Source organism: Maniola jurtina, chromosome 7 (assembly GCF_905333055.1).
Source record: "Maniola jurtina chromosome 7, ilManJurt1.1, whole genome shotgun sequence".
Classification (NCBI taxonomy): Eukaryota; Metazoa; Arthropoda; class Insecta; order Lepidoptera; family Nymphalidae; genus Maniola; species Maniola jurtina.
The window spans coordinates 8967407-8994194 of record NC_060035.1 but is presented as its reverse complement, the minus strand read 5'-3'; the positions used below and the strand labels follow the sequence as shown (position 1 = coordinate 8994194).

General features: G+C 37.6%; 2 protein-coding genes across 3 annotated transcripts in view; one reads left to right on the top strand and one right to left on the bottom strand.

The window, feature by feature from the left end:
* LOC123867164 overlaps positions 1-19613 on the top strand; it is a 24943-nt gene extending 5330 nt beyond the window's left edge. For both annotated transcript variants that reach the window (XM_045909072.1, XM_045909071.1), the window contains exons 2-14: positions 7430-7522; positions 9720-9861; positions 11364-11504; positions 12471-12639; positions 13108-13222; positions 13328-13444; positions 14301-14496; positions 15158-15323; positions 15900-16017; positions 16556-16676; positions 17178-17351; positions 17522-17606; positions 17699-19613. In XM_045909072.1, coding sequence (XP_045765028.1) covers positions 7456-7522; positions 9720-9861; positions 11364-11504; positions 12471-12639; positions 13108-13222; positions 13328-13444; positions 14301-14496; positions 15158-15323; positions 15900-16017; positions 16556-16676; positions 17178-17351; positions 17522-17606; positions 17699-18871 — 2784 coding nt within the window. In that variant the 5' untranslated portion in view covers positions 7430-7455 and the 3' untranslated portion in view covers positions 18872-19613. The remainder of the gene's footprint in view (positions 1-7429; positions 7523-9719; positions 9862-11363; positions 11505-12470; positions 12640-13107; positions 13223-13327; positions 13445-14300; positions 14497-15157; positions 15324-15899; positions 16018-16555; positions 16677-17177; positions 17352-17521; positions 17607-17698) is intronic.
* LOC123867177 (ruvB-like helicase 1) lies at positions 19415-26788 on the bottom strand. The gene is made up of 10 exons (XM_045909101.1): positions 26540-26788; positions 25553-25681; positions 25080-25254; positions 24411-24613; positions 23408-23576; positions 22657-22748; positions 21943-22049; positions 21241-21343; positions 20464-20555; positions 19415-20069 (listed from the first exon to the last, which is right to left on the bottom strand). The coding sequence occupies exons 1-10, from the start codon at positions 26678-26680 to the stop codon at positions 19910-19912; spliced, it is 1371 nt and encodes a 456-aa protein (XP_045765057.1). The 5' UTR covers positions 26681-26788; the 3' UTR covers positions 19415-19909.

The window sequence follows — 26788 nt, the reverse complement described above, 5'->3', positions numbered from 1 at the left end:
AAATTGAATATACGTAAGTAATCATTATTATTAGATACAACTAAAGTGTAAGATCAACTCTAACAATAAATAATTAACAATAACCAAGTTTATCTTAATTTTGTTGTAGTGGGCATCGTCTAGACGTCTAAATTTTAGTCTATCATTAATTTAATTTCAAAAAGATAACTTACGAATAGTTAGCGGAAACGTAAATCTTTAGCAACAATAATTATAAATAACGTATACGTAACTTGAATGATAACATTAGATATTATTCTAATTTGCAAGCTGTGATAATATTTATCTTTCTTAGTATAAATTCTTCTTAATTTAGTATAAATAATAAATTCTATTTCAAGAATGGTTAATCCATACTAACGACTAGGTACAACTACCAATCCATACTTATAATAATATATCTATTTAATACGAAAGCAACGAAAGCAACAGACATAAATCTATCTGTCACCTTTTTACAGTAGGTACATCTGTTAAACCGATTTTGATGAAATTTGGTACACAGATAGCTTGCATCTCGAGGACAGACATGGGCTACGCTTTATCTTGGAAACCTAAAATTTCCATGGGATTTTAAAACCTTAATCCACGCGGACGAAGTTGCAGCCATCTAGTATTATTAGTTGTTATACATATAGTATGCTACATAACTACATAATATGGCTGGTTTAATATTAAAAGACAACATATTTGGCCTTGGTCCCGAACTTTCAAATGGCGTGTACACCAGTCAAGGGGGCAATGGGAGGTCGATGAGATGCGCCGACATCAAACCGAGTGAAAGTATCACGCCTATGCATCACCGATTTCGTTGTGACGTATAGATAGGTACTTAGGCAACATCACGCCTATTCACGTGTGCATTGCTAAAACTATTTTTTTTTTTTTTGTATAGTTCCAATGCCGAACTTACATTTTTACAATCGTACTAGGTATATAAGACCATCTGTGATCTCTTTGCCACGCAATTGAATTTAGCCACATCTGTTTACTTATTTCGCAGCGGAGTGTGTTAGGGGACTGAATCGAAATAGGTGCGTCGAAATCGCACCGGATGTTTGGGGTGGACTAATGTGAAAATTTCTGTATTAGAGTAGGCAGTTTCGCTTGTTTCATAAGTTTACCGAAACATTATTTTACGACGGACCTTCGACTGTTTCGCTGCTGTAAAAATATGCTGCAGGTGATAAAAAAGCTTATGTAAGTACCTACTTGGATATGTTTGACGCGAAGATGCACTTTCAATAATATGTAAACAATTTTAAATTCAAAGTTGTTCATCAGTGTAATTTTATAGAGTCTGTAAAATTACAATCTTCATCAGAAATACTAAACTACAAATGACTTTCCAATTATTATTTGTTAAATAGGTACCTACTAAAGACATAAGTAAACAATGAACGGTAGGTAGGTACATAGTGAGTTTTAATACCTAAAGTATTATAAAATAACTTGGCAAGACGACAAAAAAGACAAGCAGTGTAAAGAACTTGAAAGTTTCAAGATCTCTCATTGATTACATTGGTACAAATATTCTGATGTTAGTGTAATTCTCACACCAATTAAAAAGAGTAAAGAAAGTTAGTAAGTAGGTAGTACCTGTACCACAATTTACATAGCATGCATGCAGTCACGACGGTCGCGGTATGCGGCTATTAAACAATAAAACCCACTCTCACATTAAATTAATCGCTAAATTAACTTTAAAATCCTTTTTGTACCTACCCATGTTTTTATAAAGTATGTACTTAACAAAATAGCTTCTTATCAATTATTTATATGTTTTAATACATAACGATTTTTTTAGTTGTAATAGGTAGACCATGACCGTAATATAATACACAGTTAGGAGGTCGTTACACTAATTGACCCGCCCCAGCTTCACCCGGACGGGTTTACCCATTCCATGGATAAATATGATAACCGTATTATTACAATAAGAACTTATATAAACCTTCCTCTTGGTACTGAAACTTGTAATGAATTAAACCAAGGTTATAGAGTACCTGAATTATGTTATACGTATGTAAGTATAACAGCTTAGCTTGCCTTACCGTAATCGAATCTGTCACTAAAGCTCTGGTTTCCTCCAACAGCGGTGCCATTTTTAAACGGACGCAATATGATGACCGCAAAAAGACGGCCGTAAACATGTGGAATGTTCGAGACTGCATTGACCGTTTTATGACGGTGAACAGACCACAAAGTACGTGTCAATGGTTGAAAATGGACGAACTTGATTTAGCGTTACTCGTCTATTTGGAAGATGAACAATCATCAGAAGACGAAAATAGTCTAGTCTTTATGTTTTACATTATATAGCACATCATGAACCCGCACGAAATCCAGTCGATGAAACTCATTTTGAACAATAAATATTTTAAAATGGCACGCAAATTAATATTACGCTTGAAAATACCTTCACCGCTATGAAAAAAACGTTGACAGACACTTCGACACCGACAAGACGGCCGTCATGCAAATGGCGGTACCGCTTTTTGACGTTACGGTGTTAATTACCGTTATCTAGGAAACCGCGCCATATTGTTTACATAGACAACGTTCTAGTGACGTCATTCACCGCTGTATTACGGCCGCTACATGATGGCACCGCTTTTGGAGGAAACCAGAGCTTAATAAGGAAGGAGTGAAAATGTATAAATTATATTTTATGTTATGTATTATGGTTAAAAGTCATTGTACAATAATTCCTCAAAGTTAAAAGTGTCAACTTAGCCATAACATTGATCGCTATGGATTTGCCGTTGAATTCTGTCCTCCAGGCGTCAGCTCCATCATCAGATCTTCATAATTTACATGAGACAGTACCTTCAACTTCTATAAAGTAAAAAGGATTGTCAAAGCGTTAAGCTTTGATAGAGTCATGGAGTAACGTATCGTTCATTGACTATCCCAAACGATCCTAATTATTTTTCGGGATTTAATTCTAGCCTGCTATTGACCCAGCTGGAGTAATTAGCTAGCTATGAGTCTACCTATTCCAAGTTGCGTTCAAATCTGTTCAATTCTGTTCAAAACAGACAGACAGACAGTTAAAATAAATATTGTTTTGGGCTAGTAAGTAGATTGATAATAATGCTTGTCTGAAGTCTTATAATTTTTTTTCAAAAATGTAATAAATCTAAGGTATTTAATGTAACCTACAGAAATCGTCTAGTAGGTAGATTCTGCGGTAGTTTTATGGGATAGTTCTGCCTAGTACTGGCAGCTTGATGAATTAGATTCGGCTAGAAGACACATTGGCAACCAAGCGCTAGTCAATTCTAAGCTTCGAAATTTGGAGCAAAGGGGCAAGGATGCCTGTCAGTCGGAGTTCGACAATAGATAGGTGGATATATATTGCGAAGAGCGTGCTAGAGAACTATTCGACCTAGTAACTCTCGACATTACACTATCAAACCGCGAGGCATCGCTTAGGTCTACAACTCTAAAGTCTACATCTACAACCCTATAGGTAGTAGGTACATATAGTCGAAATCCCACGAACGACGACGAACCACGACGAGGAAGCGATTTGCTTCCTCGTTTCTAATGCGCACTGCTGGAATATGGAATGCCCTTTCAGTTTCTGATTTTCCCTTTTTCACCTTCAGGGCAGGCACCTTAGCCTGAATCATCTATCTTCTGTTTGGTGTGATTGCATTGAAGCGCAAGCCTATTCAGTTATTTAAAAAAAAGTAGCGATCAATTCATTAAATATCAGCCGCACCTAAATTACGCGGTTGCCACGCTGCTCTATGCGGCTAATTATACCTACCTATTTTAATACCTATTTTACTAATATGTATTACCTATTTTAAAGTAGGTAGGAAGGACGTATACCTACTACTAGCCGAGTTCATTATTCTAGTATGTTCCCTCACGTATACAAGCGTAAAGCTTGTACTAATGTACAAGGTGGTCAGGTAGATTATAGATACGACCATACAGTACAGATAGTCGAACGGTTGGGATCTGAAGTTTGAACCTATTACAGTTTACCCAATTAGATACATTATATAGCTGTACAGGTTCTCAGCGATAGGCTCTTGAGGCTAGATTATGTTAACTGCAGTAAACCTACTCAACATATACTTACCTATATCAGAAGTAAATCACAGCCGTCTGTGGTACGAATGGGTATATACTTACCACAATTTGGTTATTCAATATAATTTATAGGTACCTAAACACATTTTCGGCCAATGTCAAAGCAATTATCTTGATACAAGTAGATTAGATAATGCTGTGGTTAGTTTATGTAATGCCGTTATTGTTTCCGCTACAGTTTTATTACATTTAACTGTGGAATATGAATAAATAATATATGTGTACCTAATAATAATAAAAAAATTCGCCTTGAGATATTGTCAGGTATTGAGTACGCTTACGTGCGTAATGTAAAGACTATTTATTTTGTTTTTGTAAATAGGTAGTAGTTTTTATTATTTTTAACTAGGCATTAGATTACATAATAAGGACTTATATTTAACTATCTTTCACTCGAGTCAACAAACCATGTCAAGTCCGCTTACATAATTGACATTATAAAGCAGGCTTGCATTGGTATTTAGAGTTTAGAGATACTTACCTACCTGTTATCTCATATTCAGCGAATAAATCTCATTTCATTTCATTTCTAGGTAGGTACTACTTATGATTATAATAATATATTTTTATTTCTTATATAGATATAGGACTCTAATGTTAACATAATAAATACAATACGCGAAACTCGAATCCAACTGAACAACCTGTTTTTTTAGGTATGAAATGACATCGACTCTACTCTCAGGTTATTCTCAATAGTTAGCGAGGCATGTAATGAAACCAATTTAAACTTACGGGTCACTAACTTTGACCGATATGTTTATTGAAACGTGTAGGTACAAGTGATACACAGGCATAGCTTTAGCCTGTACTGTTTTAACTCTACCTATCTACCTTAGGCATACCTACCTATTCTAGGACTTACCGAATGGTAAGTGTGGACATTTTTTTTTTTTCTTTATTTATTTAAGGGCTTTGATACATTTAAAAGTACATGTCAGCCCTATTATAATCTAATTAAATACAACAATACAACAAAATTCTTAACCTAACAAAATAAGTCTTTCTCACTACCCATAAAGTGTGGACATTAACCCTGTAACGTGTAGGCACCAAGCAACGACTTCATACTTGGACTCCAAGTCCCGACTTTTCAACCCTGATGATGCAGGATACAACACTCCTAAACTGTACATAGTGATTCAGAAACTGCGGATGGTGCAATATTATTATACCTACCAGGCATAGGTTAGGTACAGGATACATCTTTCCAATCTCAACTCCTCAATCCTACACGGTTCTGTAGGTACTCCTAAGCTGTTGAGATTCGGGAATTTCTTATGGTGAAGTAATATTTTAGGTAACAAGCAACGGCTTCATGATTATCTTCCAAGTCTGAACTCCTAAAACCTGATTATGCAGGGCACAGCACTCCTAAACCATAGAGATTCAGGAACTGTTTCTGGTGAAATAATGTTTTAAATGCCGAGAATAGACTTTGTTATTGAATTCCAGGTCCCAACTCTTCAATCGTGATGCTGCAAGATACTGAACTCCTAAGCCGTGTGGATTTGGAAAGTTTGCTTGTGAATTTATAATTAAAATCAAATAAAAAAAACTGACTTCCAAAACCACTACAAAGTAAAAAAAAATGGTTTTTACACGTGTAATGTATGTATGAAGTAGGGCGACCATAATAAAAGAAACTAGAAATCAAAGCGTAAAGCTCGTAAATCGTAGTCTTTCAAAGATTAAAATAATAAGGAAACAAATCTCATCACTCATCAGAAAGTGCCAAAAATTTCTGCTTCCTCGACCTCGATTGTGATTCGCCTTTCGCTTGATTTGAATTTCAATATTGAAAAGTAAGTAGTTCGAAGAGTCATCTCAACCAACGCGAATAGGATTACCTGCAACCTACTATCGAGCAATATACCCAGGTACCTACCTACCTACTTACCTATAAATTGTTCTATGGTCTCTAGGTCAATGAATCTGGAGATATCATGATCTAAAGATGCATCCACACCGCAGTTACTTTTTGTTTGGATCGGTTCCCATGTGTTACTTTATTAAGTGGCATGGCATAACGACCGATTACAGAAAGTTTATAAAAGCTAATTTCTTTTAATGATAATTTAAATCAAGTTTCAAAATGTTGCTCCACAAAAAGTATCTGAGGTGTAGATGCACTGCATATCACTCACAGACTTACTTATCAACATATTAGATATTAGTATGGCACTTCCATCAGTTAAGTTCAATTTCATAATTGAACCTAACGGATGAATCGGATAGATCGGATTTAAGCTGCTACTGCTAAAGCCGCAGAACCTGACACGTCCGGGTGCTGTTAAGTTGTTGGTGTTTCTTTAGCACGTCAGATGCGTTCAACGCGTTTTGCTGATCAGTGATGTCAATAATTTCGGTGGGTTCACACTTCACAACGAGTCACACTCAAAGCCTTTCACACCTAGGTACTGAAAAATGCGATTCGTTCAGCGCGTGCAGCTATAAACTATTGTGCAGATAAATTGATTATTTGTCTAATAATTCCATCTCTATTAAATTAGTTAGTTTATTTTTATCTTTGATTTTTATTCACAAGAGTTTTTCAAGACTATGTCAACACTTTCTGCAGCACCAATACAAACAATGCCAATATAAAAATCGCGTCCGGAACACAATGTTGCAAGCGTAAAAAGAGTAACAATACGGCAAAAGTCGGTCGTGGCAATATTATTACTGTCGCTTGGGAATGTTGATCAATGAATATCATTAAAGTATTGTTGAGATTCCGTTACAATCACTTTTGTTACTAAGTACATGATATTATGTATCGGAAGATAAGTTCGATCGACAGTCGTAAAACAAGGGATAGCGTAAATACTTTCAGGAACATTTAGTTGGATTATTCAATTAGACAGGTTATACAGACGAAGAAAGTCGTTTCATAAATTCTGTGCCTCCTGTGACAAGTGATACAAGTAAAAAATCATCACTTTACCTACAGGAGAGCAAAAACTATAATATCTAATAACCATCGATATGTATACTAATAACCCATTAGAATATGTTCCTAGCACAATGCGTTCCAAACATGATAAAAACACTACCCGAAGATGAGATTTTTTTACGTATCAGTTTCCCATTTTCTGAAAATTAACGTGTCTACGGTGTACGGTGCTAAAATATGTTGTATCGGTATCCTCTTTTAGTATCATTTTCTGGCTTTGGTTTTTAGCCCTTTTGAGCCTGCAAGGGGATGCCGGTGAACACCTATATCTAGGAACCTGTAAAAAATATACCTAGGCACAAGTTCCTATTGAAATAGGTAGCTAGATATTTATTACAATACTTGTTTGTGTGATTGTTGCAGACGTCCGTGAATGCCGCTGCGCATGGATGGCGACGCACGCCTGGCGGTTGCTCGCCCTCCTCCTGGCGGGCACCTCCCTTGTTCTATCTAAATGTGCGTAACACTTCCACATCTTTTACAATCTGTATAAACCTACCTATCGGTGATAAAAAGCGGTGATAGCCTAGTGGTTAAGACGTCGCGTGGGCCTGCTGTTAGGGTGGTCCAGCACCTCTGACTTTTCGGAGTTATGTGCGTTTCAAGCAGTTAAATACATAACAGTGAAAGATAAATCGTGAGAAATGCAGGGTGCATGCCTGAGATTTCTTCAAAAGCATGGCAAGCAAGCAAGCATTTCAGGAGTAGTGCATTTCGCTGTCAAATCTAACCAATACCGATATATCTACTGCTGAGTTTGTTGTGGGCTCTTGTCAGACTTGAGCGCGTTTGGAACCCTCGTAGCTTTAGTTTTAAGTTACGTAATTAGTTATCACCACTTTAACGTACAAATTTAACAATTCTGACCATTAAAGAAGTACAATTGAACGTACTTTGAATAAATGATTTTGCTTTGACTTTACGGTAAACCTACTTTATCGCAAAGATTACAACTGAACGCTCTGAGAGTTTTAGCATCACATCAGCACAGCGCGCTGTGCTGATGTGATGCTAAAACTCTCTACTCTGGCAATTGGATATTTGTCGATTTATGTACCTACCATACCCAAGTAAAAATTGACACTTTTCGAACCTAGACAGATACCTCATACCACTATAACAGCTGTTTTGAGGTTCCGTGCCTCAAAAGGAAAATGTCTGTCTGTCTGTCTGTCCGCCCGTCCGTCCGTCGTGTCTGTCAAGAAACCTATAGGGTACTTCCCGTTGACCTAGAATCATGAAAGGCAGGTAGGAAGGTCTTATAGCAAAAGTAAAGGAATAAATCTGAAAACCGTGAATTTGTGGTTACATCACAGAAAAGATAATTAAAATGTGTTTTAATTTTCAAAGTAAGATAACTTTACTAAGTGGGGTAGGTATCATATGGTATGAGCTTTACTTGTACATTCTAAAATAGATTTTTATTTATTTTTTAGCATAATAGTTTTTGATTTATCGTGCAAAATATCGGAAAAATACCCGAGTACGGAACCCTGGGTGCGCGAGTCTGACTTGCACTTGGCCGGTTTTTAAAGTACAATTAAATTAAACTTTCAAACATGTAGAACAGTCACATTTCCAAGCTGGAATGTGTGTTGAGATAAAAGCTTTAACTTCTATAGAAGTGACACTGTTTATCAGTTAGGTTTCCCACCATACAAGACCTTGGGAATGGCCTCCTTTCGTTCAGTAGGCCAGTGAGATATTGCCCTACACACATCAAGGCCGGGCAAAAAGTGGTGACAGCGCACCCGGAGACCAACAATTCAGGTTAGGTACCTACCTACCTACTTGTTGCTTTGTGTCCTCTACGTTCGCTGAATTTTAAATAGCAGTTCTTTGTGGCTGGTGACTGGCGAGCCTCTGTATGTGCACCCACTCATTGGTAGGTACTAGGTACTTAGAATATTTCCTATCTTCGCATTTTTCAATACCGAAAATGCGTGTAATTCGGGCGCATAGGGCGTATTATTGTTAGCAGAAGTCGGTGCTGATATGATATCTATTCCCGTTTATTTCAATTTTTTTAAAGAAAAAAATCTTTAGGTAGTTACCTACCTAGAAGGTTTGATTAACGACAAGATTGTAATCAACTTAAGTTAAACGAACTTTCTCGAATAAAAAGTGCAGTGTTATACAGGAATCTAAAGTTACGAGATCAACTTTCTAAAGTTAGGAGTAATAAGTACCTACTTAGAGATAGTTACTGTGTTGAAAACCATACACCTTGCAATGACAATGGGGAGAACCTGTATGTAAATGCAACCTGTAGATTTATTATTTTTAGATTTTAACTATAATTGCTATCAACTAAGTATTTAAAAATCTACGGTCATATTTTCACGGCACGTTTGGGATAGGAGCCTAACCACAAAATAAAGTTTTTTTTTGATGCGGCGCGGCAGTGAAACGCGCCTCTCTGACTGGGGAGGGAGCGCGTCCACATTACAGCTCTTACACGACAATACGATACAAGCTTCTCTTCATTATTTCAATAGTAGTAAAATGTAGACTAGTACCTAGTATGTAGGTGCCTGCATTTTACTGAACGACACTTTACGATTTTTTTTCAGGCTGGCGAGAGCATGTAACCACATGCGACACAATCCCTACTCGCGCAAGTAGCAATTTAATTTGTAGAATGTTGTAACAGATGCTGAACTAGAGTCGTGGAGAGGCAGCGGAAGGCCGGTGTCGGAGGCGCAGGAAGCAGAGGACGAGCGCCACGACGCTGAACTGCTCGCTGCAGTCAGAGCTTCCCTAAAGCAGTGGGAGGTCAAGAAATCGCGCACCAGGTTGGCACGTTTTTTTTTTTTAATTTCATTACAAGTTAGCCCTTGATTGAGATCGTACCTGATTCCTAAGTGATGATGAAGTCTAAGATAGAAATGGGCTAACTTTAAAGGTCTATGGCAGTTTCATTAAACCCATAGATAGGTAGGTACCTACTGCAACCGCGTGCCGTCCTGCTTTGTTCATTACTGATGCCTTCGTTGTACCAAGTATTAGGTGTGTAGGTATAAGTATTTAGTGCCTTTACATTTTTTGTCCGTGCAGGTATTTGCTTTGCAGGTATTAGTATGGAAATGCACCTAAAATCTAAGAATCGTGAGAATATATACACTTTAATTACGATAAAGCATGTAACGGCTGTTTTTAACCCCCAATCCAAAAAGAGGGGTGTTATAAGTTTGACGTGTGTATCTGTGTACCTGTCTGTGGCATCGTAGCTCCTAAGCTAATGAACCGATTTTAATTTAGTTTGTTTTTGTTTGAAAGGTGACTTGATCGAGAGTGTTCTTATAGCTATAATACAAGAAAATTGGTTCAGCCGTTTGAAAGTTATTAGCTCTTTTATAGTTACTGTAACCTTCACTTGTCCGGGGTGTTTTAAATTTTTAATTTACACCTGTAATTGTTATTTTTTCTTAAACGCCATGTTTTTAACGACAAAGCAAAACGTATTATCACTACTTTCACCGGTGGCTATACACACAATATGTACTACCTAGGTACTTTCTAAGTTCTTAACTTTATTACTTTGCGATGAAGCGCGTTAAAACGTTCACTTAGTTTACATTAGTGTAGCAGGCGACTAGAACCGAATAACAAAAAGGATAAAGTAGACACGTAGAAAATGTAATACTTACTTGTGTACTTTTAAATGAAAGGTATACCTACTTATTCTAAACTGATCTCTCCAAACTCGTAGGTGGTAACTATGTTGTGCCTACCTACCAGAATATGTTTATTATCCAGAAATGGACGCTATATCATAATTCGGTATTATTTCTATATCTGATATACTTAGGTACACTTCATTTGTACCACCACAAGAAAGAAATTAACAGTAGCAATAGAAAAGAAAACACAGACAGAAGTCGGCTACAAGAGATGGTCTTATCGCTTAGTCACTAGCTGATGCCCGCGACTTCGTTCGCGTGGGTTTAGTCTTTAAAAATCCCGAGGGAACTCTTTTATTTTCCGGGATTAAAATAGCCTATATCTCTATCCAGTGTCTTTGACTATAACCATGCAAATCAATAAAAAAAATCACATCGTTCCATTGCTCCGTTACGACGTGATAGAATGACAAACCAACAAACAATCACACTTTCGCATTTATAATATGGGAGGTGATTAGCGATCTCTACCGGAAACATTGCTTTTGTAAAGAAGGTATTAGAGATTTACCTACTATTATAGGTAAGTAGGTATCTGAGATCTAAATTATTTGAGTTCCGACTTTTCTCTGTGTCTAGGTAGATACTTATTCGGTTTTCTCGTTTATTTATAGGACCAAGCGATCACAAGGGAGCATATGCTATGGTGATTTCGGCTGCTTTGATGACACGGGGCCCTTCGCGTACTTGGAGACATTGCCGAGTCCACCACAAGAAGTCGGAACGAATTTCCTCCTATACTCCACAACAAGCAGGTACTAAAATACTAGATCAGTTATAAATATCAGTACTTATTACTTATTATAAAAGTCCCCCTGCAGAGTTTGTATAACTATTTGCGCTAATCTCAGAAACTGCTAGATATATGAATTTTGTAGTAGGGGAAGAGGTTGCTCAGCTCTGCTTCACTTCCAAACAACGGTTTCTGTTGGTCTTCATTACACGATAGATGTATTATAAGATTTATGCGAATCGTTGCATCGAACTTTTAAGACCATGTTGGCTATGCTAGTCACATCGCCCACTTTAAATAGATAAAGCCAAGGTTCGCGGGTCACGTTGATGGGCATGTCATTGAGAATATCATCAATCTAAATTAAATATAAGGCCAAAATAATATACCTGAACGTAAGTAGGTATACCTACTACCAAAGTTTCTGTGTAGGCGTGGGCTAAATTGAATAATGGAGACCCAAGAAGAATCGGTCTACATACAACTAATTTAAATTAAACTGAAATTACTTGAATGGTTGGTCTGATGAAGTCATAAGTACCTTACCGTATTCAAAATAGTGTGAATTTGACTTTTCTTATCACGTCTTATAAACTGTGACTAAAAAGTTGGAATACTTACGAAATGTTTGCTGGTTCCTACGGAATCCAACCCTAATCTGTTTACAGGTAGACTTTTGAGGTAGAAAATCCAGGCATGTTCGGGTTTGCGCTATCGACCACTCACTCGCTAAACCCACATGTCTTCTAGACAACGATAACTTGATATCTACATGGATCGACCTTTTCTTGCACCATCGCATCTTCAAAGCTGAAAGTTGGATCGTTAGCCGCATATTATTATGTGACTGTGACGCCGAACCATAAAATGTTCCCGAATTTAAATGTTTATGGTCCTCCAGGACGCTTGTTATGCCTATTTTAGTCTATCTAGAGTTTTAAAATTAACTTAAAGATTCCTTAAATCTCTAATGGAGAATCTAATTTAGAGGGGACCAGCCCTTAGTTGCGGTGTCAGCGAGCAATATATCTGCAGCATGGCACTGGGCGGCGCGCGCCTTCGATACGGCGCGGCCCACGCGCGTCATCGTGCATGGCTTCGGCTCCAACTGCGACAACGTCTGGGTGTATGAGATGCGCTCCGCTTTGATGGCAGTGGTGAGTTGCAATATAACCACAGCATGGCATCGGGAGGCGCGCGTTTGGTATTACGTGCTCTTCATCGTCCATGACTTCGACTCCAAGTGCGAGGACGTCTAGGTGTATGAGATGCGCCCCACTTTGACGTAGTGAGTTGCAATACCTACGAGTAGGTAGGTATATCCGCAGCATGACACTGGGCGGCGCACGCGTTCTTTACAATAGGCATGGTAACACGAGATCCACTTCTTTTCAGTAAATACTTTCTATTTTGTTGATATTTGTAAGTACATCTCTCCTTATTTTCTACTTAGTACTGTCGTAGAGTAACTATTATGCAGTTAGCGCCACGCACACTACATCTGAAGTCAGACAATCTAGGTACGCAATGAACACTAACGATACTTTGACAACTTTCTTATAATTTACTTTTCCTGACAAAAATCAATCTTAACAAATTTCATTACGTCATATTTCATTTTGTAGGAAGAATGCAATGTGATCTGTGTGGATTGGGAGGGCGGTGCGTCCATGCCGAACTACCTTCGCGCCGCTGCCAATACCAGACTAGTCGGCAAACAGCTCGCAATGCTGTTGGAAGGTGAGCTTTCTTTCAAAGAGATATTAGAATTTTTCTACTATTAAAGCAGGACCTAGGTATCAGTCAAAGCTTTCAAGATAACTGATTTAGCCATATTGTTTACAGGCTTAGCTCAACACATTGATTTGAGATTCGAAGACGTTCATCTTATTGGCTTCAGTCTTGGAGCCCACGTGGCTGGATTTGCTGGGTCCGAATTGAAAAACATAAGTCGTATTACAGGTAATTTTTTCTTTTAAGCAGGGATTTAACCATCCTGTAAAAAAAAGATCCCGGTTGGAATCTATTTGGAAGTCTTTTATTTTCAGCGACCTTTCGAATTGAATTCGTCCCTTACCGTGTCTTTCTGTTGGGTATCGGAGAAGCAACCTTATTAGCTATCACTAACTATAGCTAGGTAACCTAGGTTACATTTTAGGAAATTAACCACAAAATAAGAAGGGCAAAATTTTTCGAATGAATCATTTTAATGTACCGCCTTATAGCAAGCGTTCCAATACAAGTTAGTACAGCTGAAAAGGACTCTAACCTCGAATCGAACTTGCAGTGATTTGTTAGATTTACCGTTGCAATTTGGTCGTATGAAGTAACTCGCGACGCGCGGCGGAGATGTTCGTTCCGCCGCGCTAAATTTAATTCATCAGCCAAGTTTTCGCATCCCACCCTATAAAAAAGAAACATACACATACGCAGTCACAGCAGCTTCATCATCAACGCATTACCGGCCCGCTACTGAAGACGGGTCGCCGCCCGCTCAAAATCGAAGAGTTTAGGCCATAGTCTACTACGTTGGCCACGTGCAGATTGGCAGACTTCACACACCTTTGAAAACATTATACTTTCAGGCATGCAACTTTCCTCACGATACTTTTCTTCCCCGTTAAAGCAGGCGATACTTAATGCTTAAAACGCACATAACTCCGAGAAGTTAGAGATACTGCCCGGAATCGAGCCCAAATAGAAGACTAAACGTTTTTAACTACTATCACCGAGTCACATGAAATCTTCACTTTTTCACTTTTGTCGTCGTGATGGTTCAGTAAAAAACGAATAATTTTTACTGTTTGAACTTTTAAAGGTCTAGATCCGGCTGGTCCGCTCTTCGAGTTTCAAGACCCGAGGGCGCGGTTGGATAAGTCCGACGCGAAATTCGTGGACGTGATCCACTCAAACGGAGAGACCTTGATACTGGGAGGGCTGGGCGCCGCTCAGCCGCTGGGACATGTGGACTTCTACCCCAACGGGGGGCGCGTCCAACATGGCTGCTCTAATTTGTAAGAAAATTAATGCAGCTAATTAGGATACAATCTGCAAATAGGCCAAATTTTCCCTGTTGGCAAGGGTAGCAATACATGGTGAAGTGAATAGCACTAACGTCAATTTAATTCTATCATAAAATGTTGACAGATAGTTGCCATAGGATATACATTTTTTACAGGTACTTAATCAATTAAAGAATAGGATAGGACCTTTGGATTATTGTGACTCCATTGAACGTCTTGCAGTGCAGAGCAAGGTGGAGGGTAGCAGAGGGCGAGAAAGAAAGGAAAGGGCCGACCAATTTGAGTATACTGTGGGTGGTGCCGTGCTACTGTGTACGAGACTATCGGCCAGCAGGGAGAAGTGGCGAAAGCTCCTGAAGTGTATATAACATATTGCTCCCAAAAATGACACTTCCTGACGACCGCGACCGCTCTGCCAAGTGTTACGACAAAGAAAAACAACTTTGGAGCACAACTTTGGATATCACAATCAAAATATGATAAACATGGCAGTGTTAGCTGAAACTCGCTTACCTCAACACCTTATTTATAAACTATACATACATACATTTGAAGTATTGTCTTGCTTGTAACCACTGGTTGCCAATATTTCGCCTGCTCCCATCATAACATCCACAATGTCTACAAGCTACCATGATAATTTGTTTGGCAGGTTTGTAGGTGCAGTATCGGACCTGGTCCTCCCGTGGGCCGGCGCTTCGCCCGAAGGCCGCTCGCTGTGCAACCACCGGCGCGCGTACAAATTCTTCACGGATTCCGTGTCACCTAAATGCCATTTCCCCGCCTTTCCTTGCGCTAATTATGACACGTTTGTGGAGGTAACTTCAGGACTAACGACACTTCTTTAAGGTTGAAATGTATAGAGCGCACTTTGACTTTGCTTAGACTTAAGTTTCAGTTAAAACGAGACATACCTACATAGACCGTCGATATAACGCTGACTCGTTTTAACAGCGTCTTAATTCTGAGCACAGTCAAAGTGCGCTATAAAGATCACAGCTTTAGTTTTAGGTGCTTTGCATTGCACTGTATAAGGAGCAAACTTATAATTAAGTACATCTATTATGTTGTGGTCTGTCGTTACGCGATTGAAGGAATTGGAGTTCATTACTTACTGAATACTTGATCATACTTACTGGCAAAATCTATGAAGTCGATCATGCGTTGTGATTCACCGTGACGTCAGGTGCGAGTCTTCTCCTTTAGGGTTCCTTACATAATAAGGAACATCATATTTTGGGTGTATGAAATATTCCATTCCCGAGCTAGAACATCGCAATACCGTGAAAAAAAACCAAAAATGTTCGTTTATACCCTTTGGGTACGGTACCCTTAAAATTTTGCTAACTTTACTAGATATTTATTCACCATTATACCACCATATACATTTCCAGGGTAAATGTTTTCCGTGCAACAGTGAGCGTCGCTGCGGCAATATGGGATACTACGCTGACCGCTCTCTCGGTCGAGGCCAGTTGTATCTTCTAACAAGGGAAGAAGAACCTTTCTGCGGTATGTGCCTACATTTAATTAGTAACTGCTAATGAAAGAAATCTTTTCAGTAGCTGCGTTCTTTGTGATGTCCGGGAATGTACAGTAGTGAGATACGAAAATAGAGTAGTTAATATTATGCCTACTTTATCCGATTGACGGAGTAGTTTGCGGCGGTCGCTCACACTAGAACCAACGATGTAAAGGAGAGGTGACCCGCTACCGCTGCTGCTGAAAGGGTTGCTGCTCCTAACTAGGTAGAAATAACTCACAAGTTTGATAAATGTTCACGTACAAATCGGTACTTCTATAAAAACTGCAACGACGACGCTTTTCTCGTAAATCAGATCAGACCCAATATGTGGCAATATTTAAATATTTCAATCTTTTTATTCTCTCATTTATTTATTTTTCACATTTTACCCTATTTTTAAATAACAAACAATAAAATAACAAAAACAATAGAAAAAATAACAGAAACACAGAAAGATAATAATAATAAAAAAACAATCTTTTTATTATTATTATTGTTGTGCGAATGAACTTATTATTATTTTAGCACATCAGTACCACGTAGCGCTGTGGGGCGGTCACGAGGCTGGCGAGAAACCCAACTACGGCCGCGTCACACTCACGCTTCACGGCGACTCCGGGCTCAATGAATCTTTCCCCATGACCAAGTAAATACTACTACGAACACACATTGTGCGCCATTTAGCAACGAACAGCTTCGTACTATGCGCGATCGCCATCAGCGTTTAGACAATTCAGGCTATACGATCAAGCAACATACATAGTCACAGTAGAAAATAAAATAGATATCTTATACGATACAAGGATACATAAATATTAGACATGTTTGACATGACCGGAGCCCGGTTTCCACTGCGGAGCAAAGAGACGTGTTCCGTCAAACAATCAGATTCTCCAGAGAAATTATCACGTCTTCTTTTGAAAATGTGATTGGTCGACTGAACCATCTCCTCTCTGTCCCTAAACCGAGCCTTATTTTCTTAAGGGCCTGCGCAGACGAGAAACTATTTTCCGCAGAGGAAAAGCCCAGAAAATACAGGCAGTCTGCGAAGGTCCTATAAAAATCGCTTCCGACTCGCACTTGACCGTTATTTTTTTGAGCGTGTAAAGAATACAATATCCTTACAATAAACTTTGTTCATTAACAGACGCGAAGAAAGTCCTCGAAACGTGCGCTTCGGTCGAGTTCTGGTGCCGCACCCGGCGCTGGGCGTGCCGCTGCGAGCCTCGCTGCACTACGCGGCCTACAACGGCTGGCTCAGCGCTGGGCTGCGCGCTATACGCTTCGACAAACTCCTCATTACTGATAGCTTCGACAAGACGTAAGATATTAAGTTCAGTCTTCAACCAGAAATAGCCAATTTGCCATAATTTTTAAGTCCATAATTATATTTCTTCTGTACTCCTAAACTGTATTTTCTGTTATAAGCTATTTTTGATCTAAAACCATGTTTTGTAGTATTGTGAAAATGTGTTTATTTTATTTTCATAGATCGTCGTCCTGCAAAGCGATGCGGCTGCTATCAGATGAAACAGTTCAAATGACGTTATATCCGGGAGACTGTCAAATTCAACAGGTTTCTATGAAATTCTTGGATCTTTTATTTTATATTCTTGTTGGTTATAATATACTTATTGCTGATACTAAAAATGAATATTATTTCCTCAGATTGAAGAATCAACAAACACCACAAAACGTGAATCAGTCACCGATAAGGCGAATATAACAAATCCTACTACAGATGATCCCCATGATAACGAATTACCGGAAGACTTTCCACATAGGCAATTTATACTTGCTGACGATTGGGAAGATACAGCAGACTCGGGACGCGCTTTCGGCATGACTAACACCAAAACGGCTCCCAGTGGGCTCGTTGAAATCGCCGAGCCAGTATTACGGCCCAGACCGCGTAAGACACCGCGACAGAGATCCGACGGTTCAGACAGTATGCACGAAATATCGGAGCCCCTGCTCCGCGCTACGCAACCCCCGCGCACAACTACACAACCGCCATCTCGCAAACCCAAAAACTACGACATATCGACTCCGCCCAGCAAAGAAGGCGATGAACGAGCGGAAAAGGAACAGACCAGTTTCGCCGTACAATTCCTACCAGCCCGGTTAGCGTCTTTCATCACCAGAGCGGAACGTTACGCCAGGGATACGCTTCTACCGTTGGTTTCAGCATACGCTCCCCGTTTACCTATATTCGGATCTCGCGAACTCCCAAAAACCACTGCCAGGTTCATACCGACAGAAGATATTAACGTAACGAGCTCCGTGCCAATACCGACGCCGACGCTGGAAATGAAAATTGAGTCGCTTCGAATTTTAGGACCTCCCGGTGAAAAGCGCGAATTCGAGACACCCGAGGACCCCGACATACCCGTTGTGATTTCGACCACGACAACTACTACGTCCACGACACCAGTGACGACGACGACGGAAATTGATAGATTAAGAGTGGTGCCAAAGGAGATTCTGCAAGTGGTAGAGGGACCCACCGCATCGACGAGCACAGCTCTGCCACCGGTCGCTTTACGTAGCGAGGGCGAGAAAATATTAATAGTATATCCGATCAACGCAAGGGACGAGAGGAAGATCAAGTCTCACTCGTTCCCTGAAGAGATGCAGTTCGAGGCCCTCTACAGGCACACGGCAGAGCCGACCGCTGTTCGAGTCGACTTACCCACGTTTACTCCCCCGACTTCCACGGATAAACTTCCACAGGCCGCTGTCTCAACCTCGAGCGTCAAACCATCTGACTCGCGATATGTTCCAGTACCATATTCGAAGAAACCAGATCACAAACAAGAAACTAAATCAAACCGAAGATGAAACATGGCACAGCGCAATTTTCTTATGTAAATACATCATACTAAAGGATTATTTAAGCTGTTGTAAATCTTGTAAATTTATTTTTTTACACTTTTTACTATGCTACAACTTTTTATATATATACTATTTTTAAAAAAGATAGAAGAATTATTATATTGAACCAGTTTATTGCTGCGATCAAAGTTTTTGATTAATAATAATTTATAGTTGTGTACATATCTTAGGTGTTAAGAGTAGAATAAGAGAAATCTCATTTATAATAAAAAACATATTTATTTAAAAAAACATTGTTTATGTCCTTAAATATTCCATTCCTCTGGAATGAATAAAGTAGAACTACAACTAAGATAGATGACAAATTGTTTGAACTTAAACCCTTTTTGTAAGGCATTGAGAAATAAAAATGTCTAATGAAAAACTGGAAAATCTAATTGACAATAATAATAAAGAAAAAACGATAATCACTGACAAATCCGTGAGGTATTTCTGCTGCATTATTTTAAAAATTAATTTCAATTTTTTTTTATTAATACACAAATATACTAGCTGTTATATGCTATTCGTTATTGAGTTAGGTTTAAAGAAAATTTTTATTTACATAATAAAATTTTAACCAAATTAGATTTAATTGAAGTCCCAATTTTTGAACGAAATGCTTCGTCCTTTCACGCGAACTTAAACCTTATGTCTATTTATTAAAGCTTGTACACATCGTCACAGCTTCGTCTTCTTGCTCTATGATTTCCTCATGCAAAAGTGTGAGCGACCACTTGAAACAGCTATATAGTGTTGCTTCATGTACATATTCGAGTATGCAAGGATGCGCCTTAGCATCGACAAAGAGCGAGTGCAATGTGCGGATGTGTTGAGGCGTGATGCGCTCTTTACACGCTGAACTGAACCATATGTCTATTTTAATAGAGCTTTTAATACAAATCGCTACGGCAATCTTTGCTCTTGTATCATGTATTTACGTTCTTCATACAAAATATATTGAATGTGTTCCATAAGAAGGCGAAGGCATTTTTGCGAAGGATGTTACTTCATGTACTTATCGGAGTGTTGTGTGAGGATGCGCGCGGAGGCCTTGGCGTCGAGGAATAGAGAGTGCACTGCGCGGATGTGCTGAGGAGTGATACGACTCGCTCCTTCAGCGCGAGCCGTCAGCGCCGCTGGTGTCAGCAACTGGGCTGCGTACCTTTATATCAAAACAAAAACAGGTTTAGTGGGTTTAATACTTAGTATGAGTCTTTACATCTATTTATACAATCTTAGAATTCCAAACGTCGAAAGTCGAAACACGATTTCAGAGATTGGACCTTAAATGTTATTGGAGCTCGATTTAAAGTCAAAAATTCCGTATTACCGACTTTAATTTTGCAACGTTTCCGCTTGGAGCTCGGCTGGAGATATGGACGAAATTGAGCGTTAAAACAACAGCTAAGGCAAGTTTTACTTTAACACTTTTGAAGCTTTTCGAATTTCGATGCTTGAAATCTCGTCCTTCCATGTATATCAAATTTCACCCGAGCGAAGCTGGCTTTTTTTTTTATTCTACTAGTTAGTAGAATATAAAAAAAGTTGATACACACCTGAGAGTACTATTGGTACCAACTTCGGACAACGCAGCCAGCGCTTCGTCATCTATAGAGATTCCCTCTGTTGAAGCGCGTAGTTTTAAGATCTGAAAACAAAATACAACAAAAATCAATTAATTGATGTTCCCATAGCATGTTAAAAAGACTTAAATCCACACAAATAAAATAGGAAGAAAAGCTAGATTCGATTTTATAAAATCTATATACAGTGGAGCCTCTTTAACTCGAACCCTGTTAACTAGAAATCCTCTCTAAGACAAAGTAATTAATTATTTTTTATGCTCATTATTTTAAATAAATTACTAAATTAATTATTAATAATATTTTAAATAAAATTCGACTTATAGTAATTTATTAAAATAAATTACTATAAGTCGAATTTTATTTTCTCATGGCTGTAACTTTTAGTACCATACTAACTATGGGTGTAACTTGAAGCCATAGAACATAATATTATGCCTCTATAAGTCAAAATAAAATAATTTAAAACTCCTTATCTCGAAGAAATTAGCTGTAGTATCGACTAATTCTGACACATTAGTGGATACTCGAGCTAATTTCTTAACCTGGACCCTTTCAAGTAAAGATTTTTATATAAACCTGTGATGCTGCCATTGTCGCAATTGAAAATGGCATAAGCCTACGCTGACGTATTAGTTTAAAAAATGCAAAAAACCAAATTAAATTTGAATTTCGCGGGCAAGCCCGTCGCTTCCACCTTAAGTTCGAGTTAAAGAGGCTCCACTGTATTTTATAAAAGGAAACACAAACCTGTAAAAGTTCAGGTTTATTGTATGGCAGTGTCCGAATGATTAACAGTCTGTCTAAAAGATCGAGTGGAATGCCGTGTGGTGAGATGATATCCTCTGTACCTCTGAAAAGGAACAGTATGCAATCAGGATTTATTTATAGCAAAATACTTAGACGAGGTAAGGTGGTACTAGTGTTAGGCAGAGTTGGCATTGTTTTGAAAGATTGTTGTTTAGTGTTTTTTGATATTTTTAATCAGGTTATTGTGATATTATTAGAGAAAAAAAACCAATCCTGGTGTTAAATTTTTTGACAGTTTATTTATTGTCAATTTGATACGTTTATATTTCTAAATTGTCATTGGTCTGGTCTGGTCGGAGGCTTCGGCCGTGGCTTGTTACCCCCTACCGCCCTACAGACTAACCCTCTTGACCTCCACGGCGCCAACTTAGGCTGAGATCTGTAGAGCGCATTTTGACTTTGCTCAGACTTAAAACACAGTTGAAACAAGACAGCGTTATACCGTCTTATACTGAAACTTAAGTCAAACCAAAGATAAAGTGCGCTCTGTAGATTTCAACCTTATACATGTAGAGATAAATACAAAAAAAATACGTTGAGTAAGACACTGGCGATTCGTTCACAAAGTAGTGCATTCTTTTTCACAATGTTAGCTGAGGAAAAGGACGGCATGGTAATATTAAGTTGTGAAAAACAACTAACCTTATTTTACAGCGCCCCCTGTTAGTGGCAAAAATGACTATGGGCGCGATCGCAGACTCTAAGGCACGGTGGAGATACGTAAACGTTTCTATGTCTAACATATGGACCTGAACAAAATCAAATTTATATTTTAAAATAGTTCCTTTTTTTAAATAGGTATCATATGAAAGAGCTTTACTTGTACATTCTAAAACAGATTTTTATTTATTTTTATGCATAATAGTTTTTGATTTATCGTGCAAAATGTCCAAAAACATACCCGAGTACGGAACCCTCGGTGCGCGAGTCTGACTCGCACTTGGCCGGTGTTTTTACCTTTTGAGGTACGGAACCCTAAAAATTAAAGAGTTCCCACGGGATTGTAAAACCCTAAATCCACGCGGACACGAAGTCGCGAGCATCAGCTAGTTTTCTATATTTTTTTAAAGTTTTAGGCTCAATAGTTTCAGAGATAAGGGGAAAGGTCAATTTTCATCTTTATTCTTGAATAACTTAAAAATGGTTTTAAAATTGTTCAAAAAATATGTAAGAGACCTTTACAACAACTCCTTTCATTTGATGTGTTATATATATGGAATAGATTGAAAACTGTTTGTATAATTATTAATTTGCCCCCCCCAAGTGACCCCCATATGCAAAATTTATTTATTTAATCTGTGTTTCTTTCACATATTTCAACTTAACTTGACAATAAATATATTAAAAGCTATATACCTCGTCAATAAATAATACTCCTGGTACTAATTCCGCGATTCCCTGATCAATATACTTATTTACTACCTTGTTTATTTCTTTTCTAAGTTTATCTGAAAATAAAACACAATAATTATAGTTTTGTGCCATGAAATGAAATGCTATAGTGATTAGTGGCGTAACGCCAAAGCGCACATAATATATGCACGAAATGTCAAATTACTATGACAGTAAATTATAATTAAAATAAAAAGAGCAAAACAATCTAAGCTATTGTGTATAGCATGCAAATGGTTGTGTTATAAATTTGAAGGGTTTTTTGTAGGTTCTCACTAAGAAGTTTCAAACTTTCAACCCACCGAAGTCGAAGGGTGAGCTAGTTGCTAATGAAGATGTGAATAAAAAAATTCAAAATTTAAAAACCCCCAACATATTTTTATTAGAATTTGGCTGGACACTAATTTGTATTGGTCGGATAGTAATAACCGATCTAATAAGAAAACTAGAAAAGAGCTTATAACTTTCAAACGACTGAACCAATTTTCTTGGATTATAGCTAAGCACTCTCAATCAAGCCACCTTTCAAACAAAAAAAAAAGTAAATTAAAATCGCCATAGACAGATACACAAACACACAGATGCACAGATACACATGTCAAAATTATAACAACCCTCTTTTTGGGTCGGGGGTCAAAAATCAATGTTAAATTGTGATTAACGCTGTGAAGACCTGAAAATCAACATTAAATTAACTATGGGAATTCATATTAACCTGTGATTTCAGTTTTCTTTGGCTTCATCAGTTGGCCCATCATGGACATAATGTCATGGCCGCCTTGTGGTCTAGCATTAGCACAGTCTAAATCATGTAGTGTCACATCTTGGACTACTTCCTTTTTCTTGTGGACATCCCCTTTTGGTAATGGCACATATTCTTCAGCCTATAATAAAATTAACAAGATAACGTTACAAATCAACAAGTGTAAATTAAAAATTTTCAACACCCCGACCAGTGAAAGTTACAGTAACTGGAAAAGAGTGATAACTTTCAAACGGCTGAACCGATTTTCTTGGACTATTCCGCGCCTGCAATCTAAAGTATCTGAGTTTTCCAAAACATCATTTTCAAGTAAATAATTATGTATATCTAGGCAACGTCCATCTTGACAGCTTGACATTTGTCAATTGACACTTGAATATTATGAACCTAAGGGTTATCTAACCTTCTTTTCTACAAGAAAACTAGAAAAGAGCTGATAACTTTTAAACGGCTGAACCAATTTTTTTGGATTATAGCTAAGAACACTCTCGATCAAGCCACCTTTCAAACAATAAAACTAAATTAAAATCGGTTCATTCGTTTAGGCGCTACGATGCCACAGACAGATACACAGATACATAGATACACAGACACACAGATATACAGATACACACGTCAAACTTATAACACCCCTCTTTTTGGGTTGGGGGTTAAAAACGACTAACAACTAACGAAAAACTAAGCACATGAAGTTTATAAAAATATATACCTACTATTAAGGAAATATAAGGATGAAAATAAAATGCTTAGTGATTATTATTATTATTGGTTTTAAAAGGAGCGAAATTATCATCAGAAAATGCAGCCAAGCTTAGCCTTGTCGATGAATAAAGTAAGTGAGTATACATTGATAGTCCTAAGTTTATATAAGTACTCATAATAACTTTTCTTTGTATACCGTTGGCTTCCTATTAAATAAAATAAAATAAAATAAAACCAAGTTGAGTATGCATACCTCTAAATCAAATTCTGTAGCAAAAGTGTCACTCCTTCCTTGTCTTTTGACAGCACCCGAGTTAGCCTCAATGTAAATGACATCTCCCACTTCCACCTTTTCTTTTTGTAGAGATTCGTAAATCGTGGGATCAAGCTTCAACTGTTTCGTGCCTTTAGCTGTCTTTAGGCCGATTATTACGTGAGAAACTGTTTTTCCATAGCCTGAAATACGAAATGCACTTCATGTTTCAAAAAATTAAATTTTTGTTGATGAATTAACTAAGTCCCAATTTTTCCTTGAAATACACTGAAAGAGCAGTTATGGCTGTGTGATTAATGAGAAAATACTGTGGAGAAGTGGTCACAGGATGATGGATTTCTTTACTAAGTTTGTTTGAGGTAAAAGTATCAAATGCTTGTTTTGCACACACTATTTAGGTACTATACAAGGGTCTTGACAGACACAACAGAGAGATCGATCAACAACTAAGTGATATTTAGGGTTTCTTTTTCTCTGGAGATACAGAACCCTAAAAACTATTAAATCAAGATATATTATCTCCGCCTAAGATACCACAATATTGCAGAAAGATAATTTTATTATTAGTTTGAAAGCTTTATATGTACTATTAATATTAGTATACAGTATATATATCATTAGTTACTGTAAAAAATTAAAACACTTTACCTCCAGCAGGATTCTCTGTCTCCACAGGAGTCAGCTCAGTCACTTCTCCTTCATAAACCTCCTTAGTCTCTCTGATGCGCAGACCAATTGCACGGCGAAAGTTCTCCATTAATACCTCCGTCTTTTTGATTTCAGTGCTGTACACTTCACTGCCAACCATGGGACAAAATGGTACCTGTGAGATTTAACAACTGTTTAATTATTTTGATGGATTTACATTTGTACCATATTGTCCACTCAGCCAACCCAACACAGGACGTTCGCAGTATTTTAAAATAATGTAAATAATGTTTAAGTTGTTATCAAGAAATATGCTGCGCCACTCTGCAGGGATGCATTAAGCAGGAACAGGTAAATTGTGAGAAATATCAAGTCTACAAGATCTCGCCTTGGCTAGAACCTCGTAAGATTGCATTCTATCTATGCATTGTGTAATATAGTTACACTATTCAAAGAAAATAAAATAATCTTACTTTATTGCCAAGTTCCTGTGCTATCGCTAGGGCAATTGCAGTCTTCCCTGTACCTGGAGGACCAGCCAGCAACAAGGCTCGGCCAGCCATCTTCTTGCTTCTTATCATATCCACTACTATGCCAGCAGCCTGACAAAAAAATGGGATCTTTGGTCAGAATAAAAGTTTAAATTAATAGTAAGTTACAGTCCAGGCTTAAAATAAAGCGATTACTGGACAAGTATTGGAAAATAGGGCAAAGACCAGGACTTCTAAAATGATTTTGAATGGATACCTTTTAAATTAAACAAGGTTGATAATGGCTATTTCGGCCAAGATTTGTATAGTACTTTTCTTTTCCATGTGTAAAGAAACAATGAAAAAAATAATAATTGAAGAAACAAATTTTTACTTCATATAAAAATCTATACTGTACCTAATATTATAGTAAAATTAATATGAAAAACAAATACTTAAAAATTATAAAGATAGTTGAAAATACTAAGAATATTAAAAAAAATAAAAAACCTAATGAAAAATAAAAATAAAATATAAAAAAGATTTTAAAATAAAGTACTTAAATAAAAAATATATTTGAAAAGAATATATATCTATACTAATAAATAAAATTGAAGTGTCTGTCTGTAATTTCGAAATAACTACCTCATATTAAGCTCATATGGTTATTTATAATGTACCATAACTGAATCACAGCAATGAACTCAATCAAATTGGAGTAAAGTAAGATCCAATTAAAGTACAATCTAATTATATCTCTATGACAATCTTAAAGATTCAAGAAACTAGAAAGCCAGCGTTTTGAGCTTGGTAAAAAAACAGTACAATAAAAACTCCATGGTAACCAAACTAACCTTAAAGTTTAATCAATAAGTTTTAGTTATCATCCCTAATGAGCTTTATACATAGTAAAACGTAAAACTTAGTATTTGGGATTAACTAACGTGTAAAGTATATTCATTAAACAAATAATTAATATGAAATTCTCACTTCTCTCGCAGATTCTTGCCCCACGAGACCGGCTGCCATTTGAATCGGAACCCCATTTTCGTCTAAGCCTAGACCTTTTATGTGACTGTGTGCCGATATTCTTTGAGTCTTGGCAGTGCTCTTCACTTCTTCAATTTTCATTTTGCAGTTTTAACAATTCACAAGTTTCATGAAAAATAACAATATTAATTTTCTGAAATTCGTCCGCTTTCCGAATTTCCGGCGACTACAGAGTAGGTATTTTTTTTT

Excerpts from the sequence above, each read along its gene's own strand:
- LOC123867177 (XM_045909101.1), bottom strand. The coding sequence starts at position 26,680 with ATGAAAATTGAAGAAGTGAAGAGCACTGCCAAGACTCAAAGAATATCG. Across the intron at positions 25,255-25,552 it reads CACAGGAACTTGGCAATAAA|GTACCATTTTGTCCCATGGT; the intron begins GTAAGATTATTT and ends TAAATCTCACAG. Across the intron at positions 22,050-22,656 it reads GAGTATTATTTATTGACGAG|GTCCATATGTTAGACATAGA; the intron begins GTATATAGCTTT and ends GATTTTGTTCAG.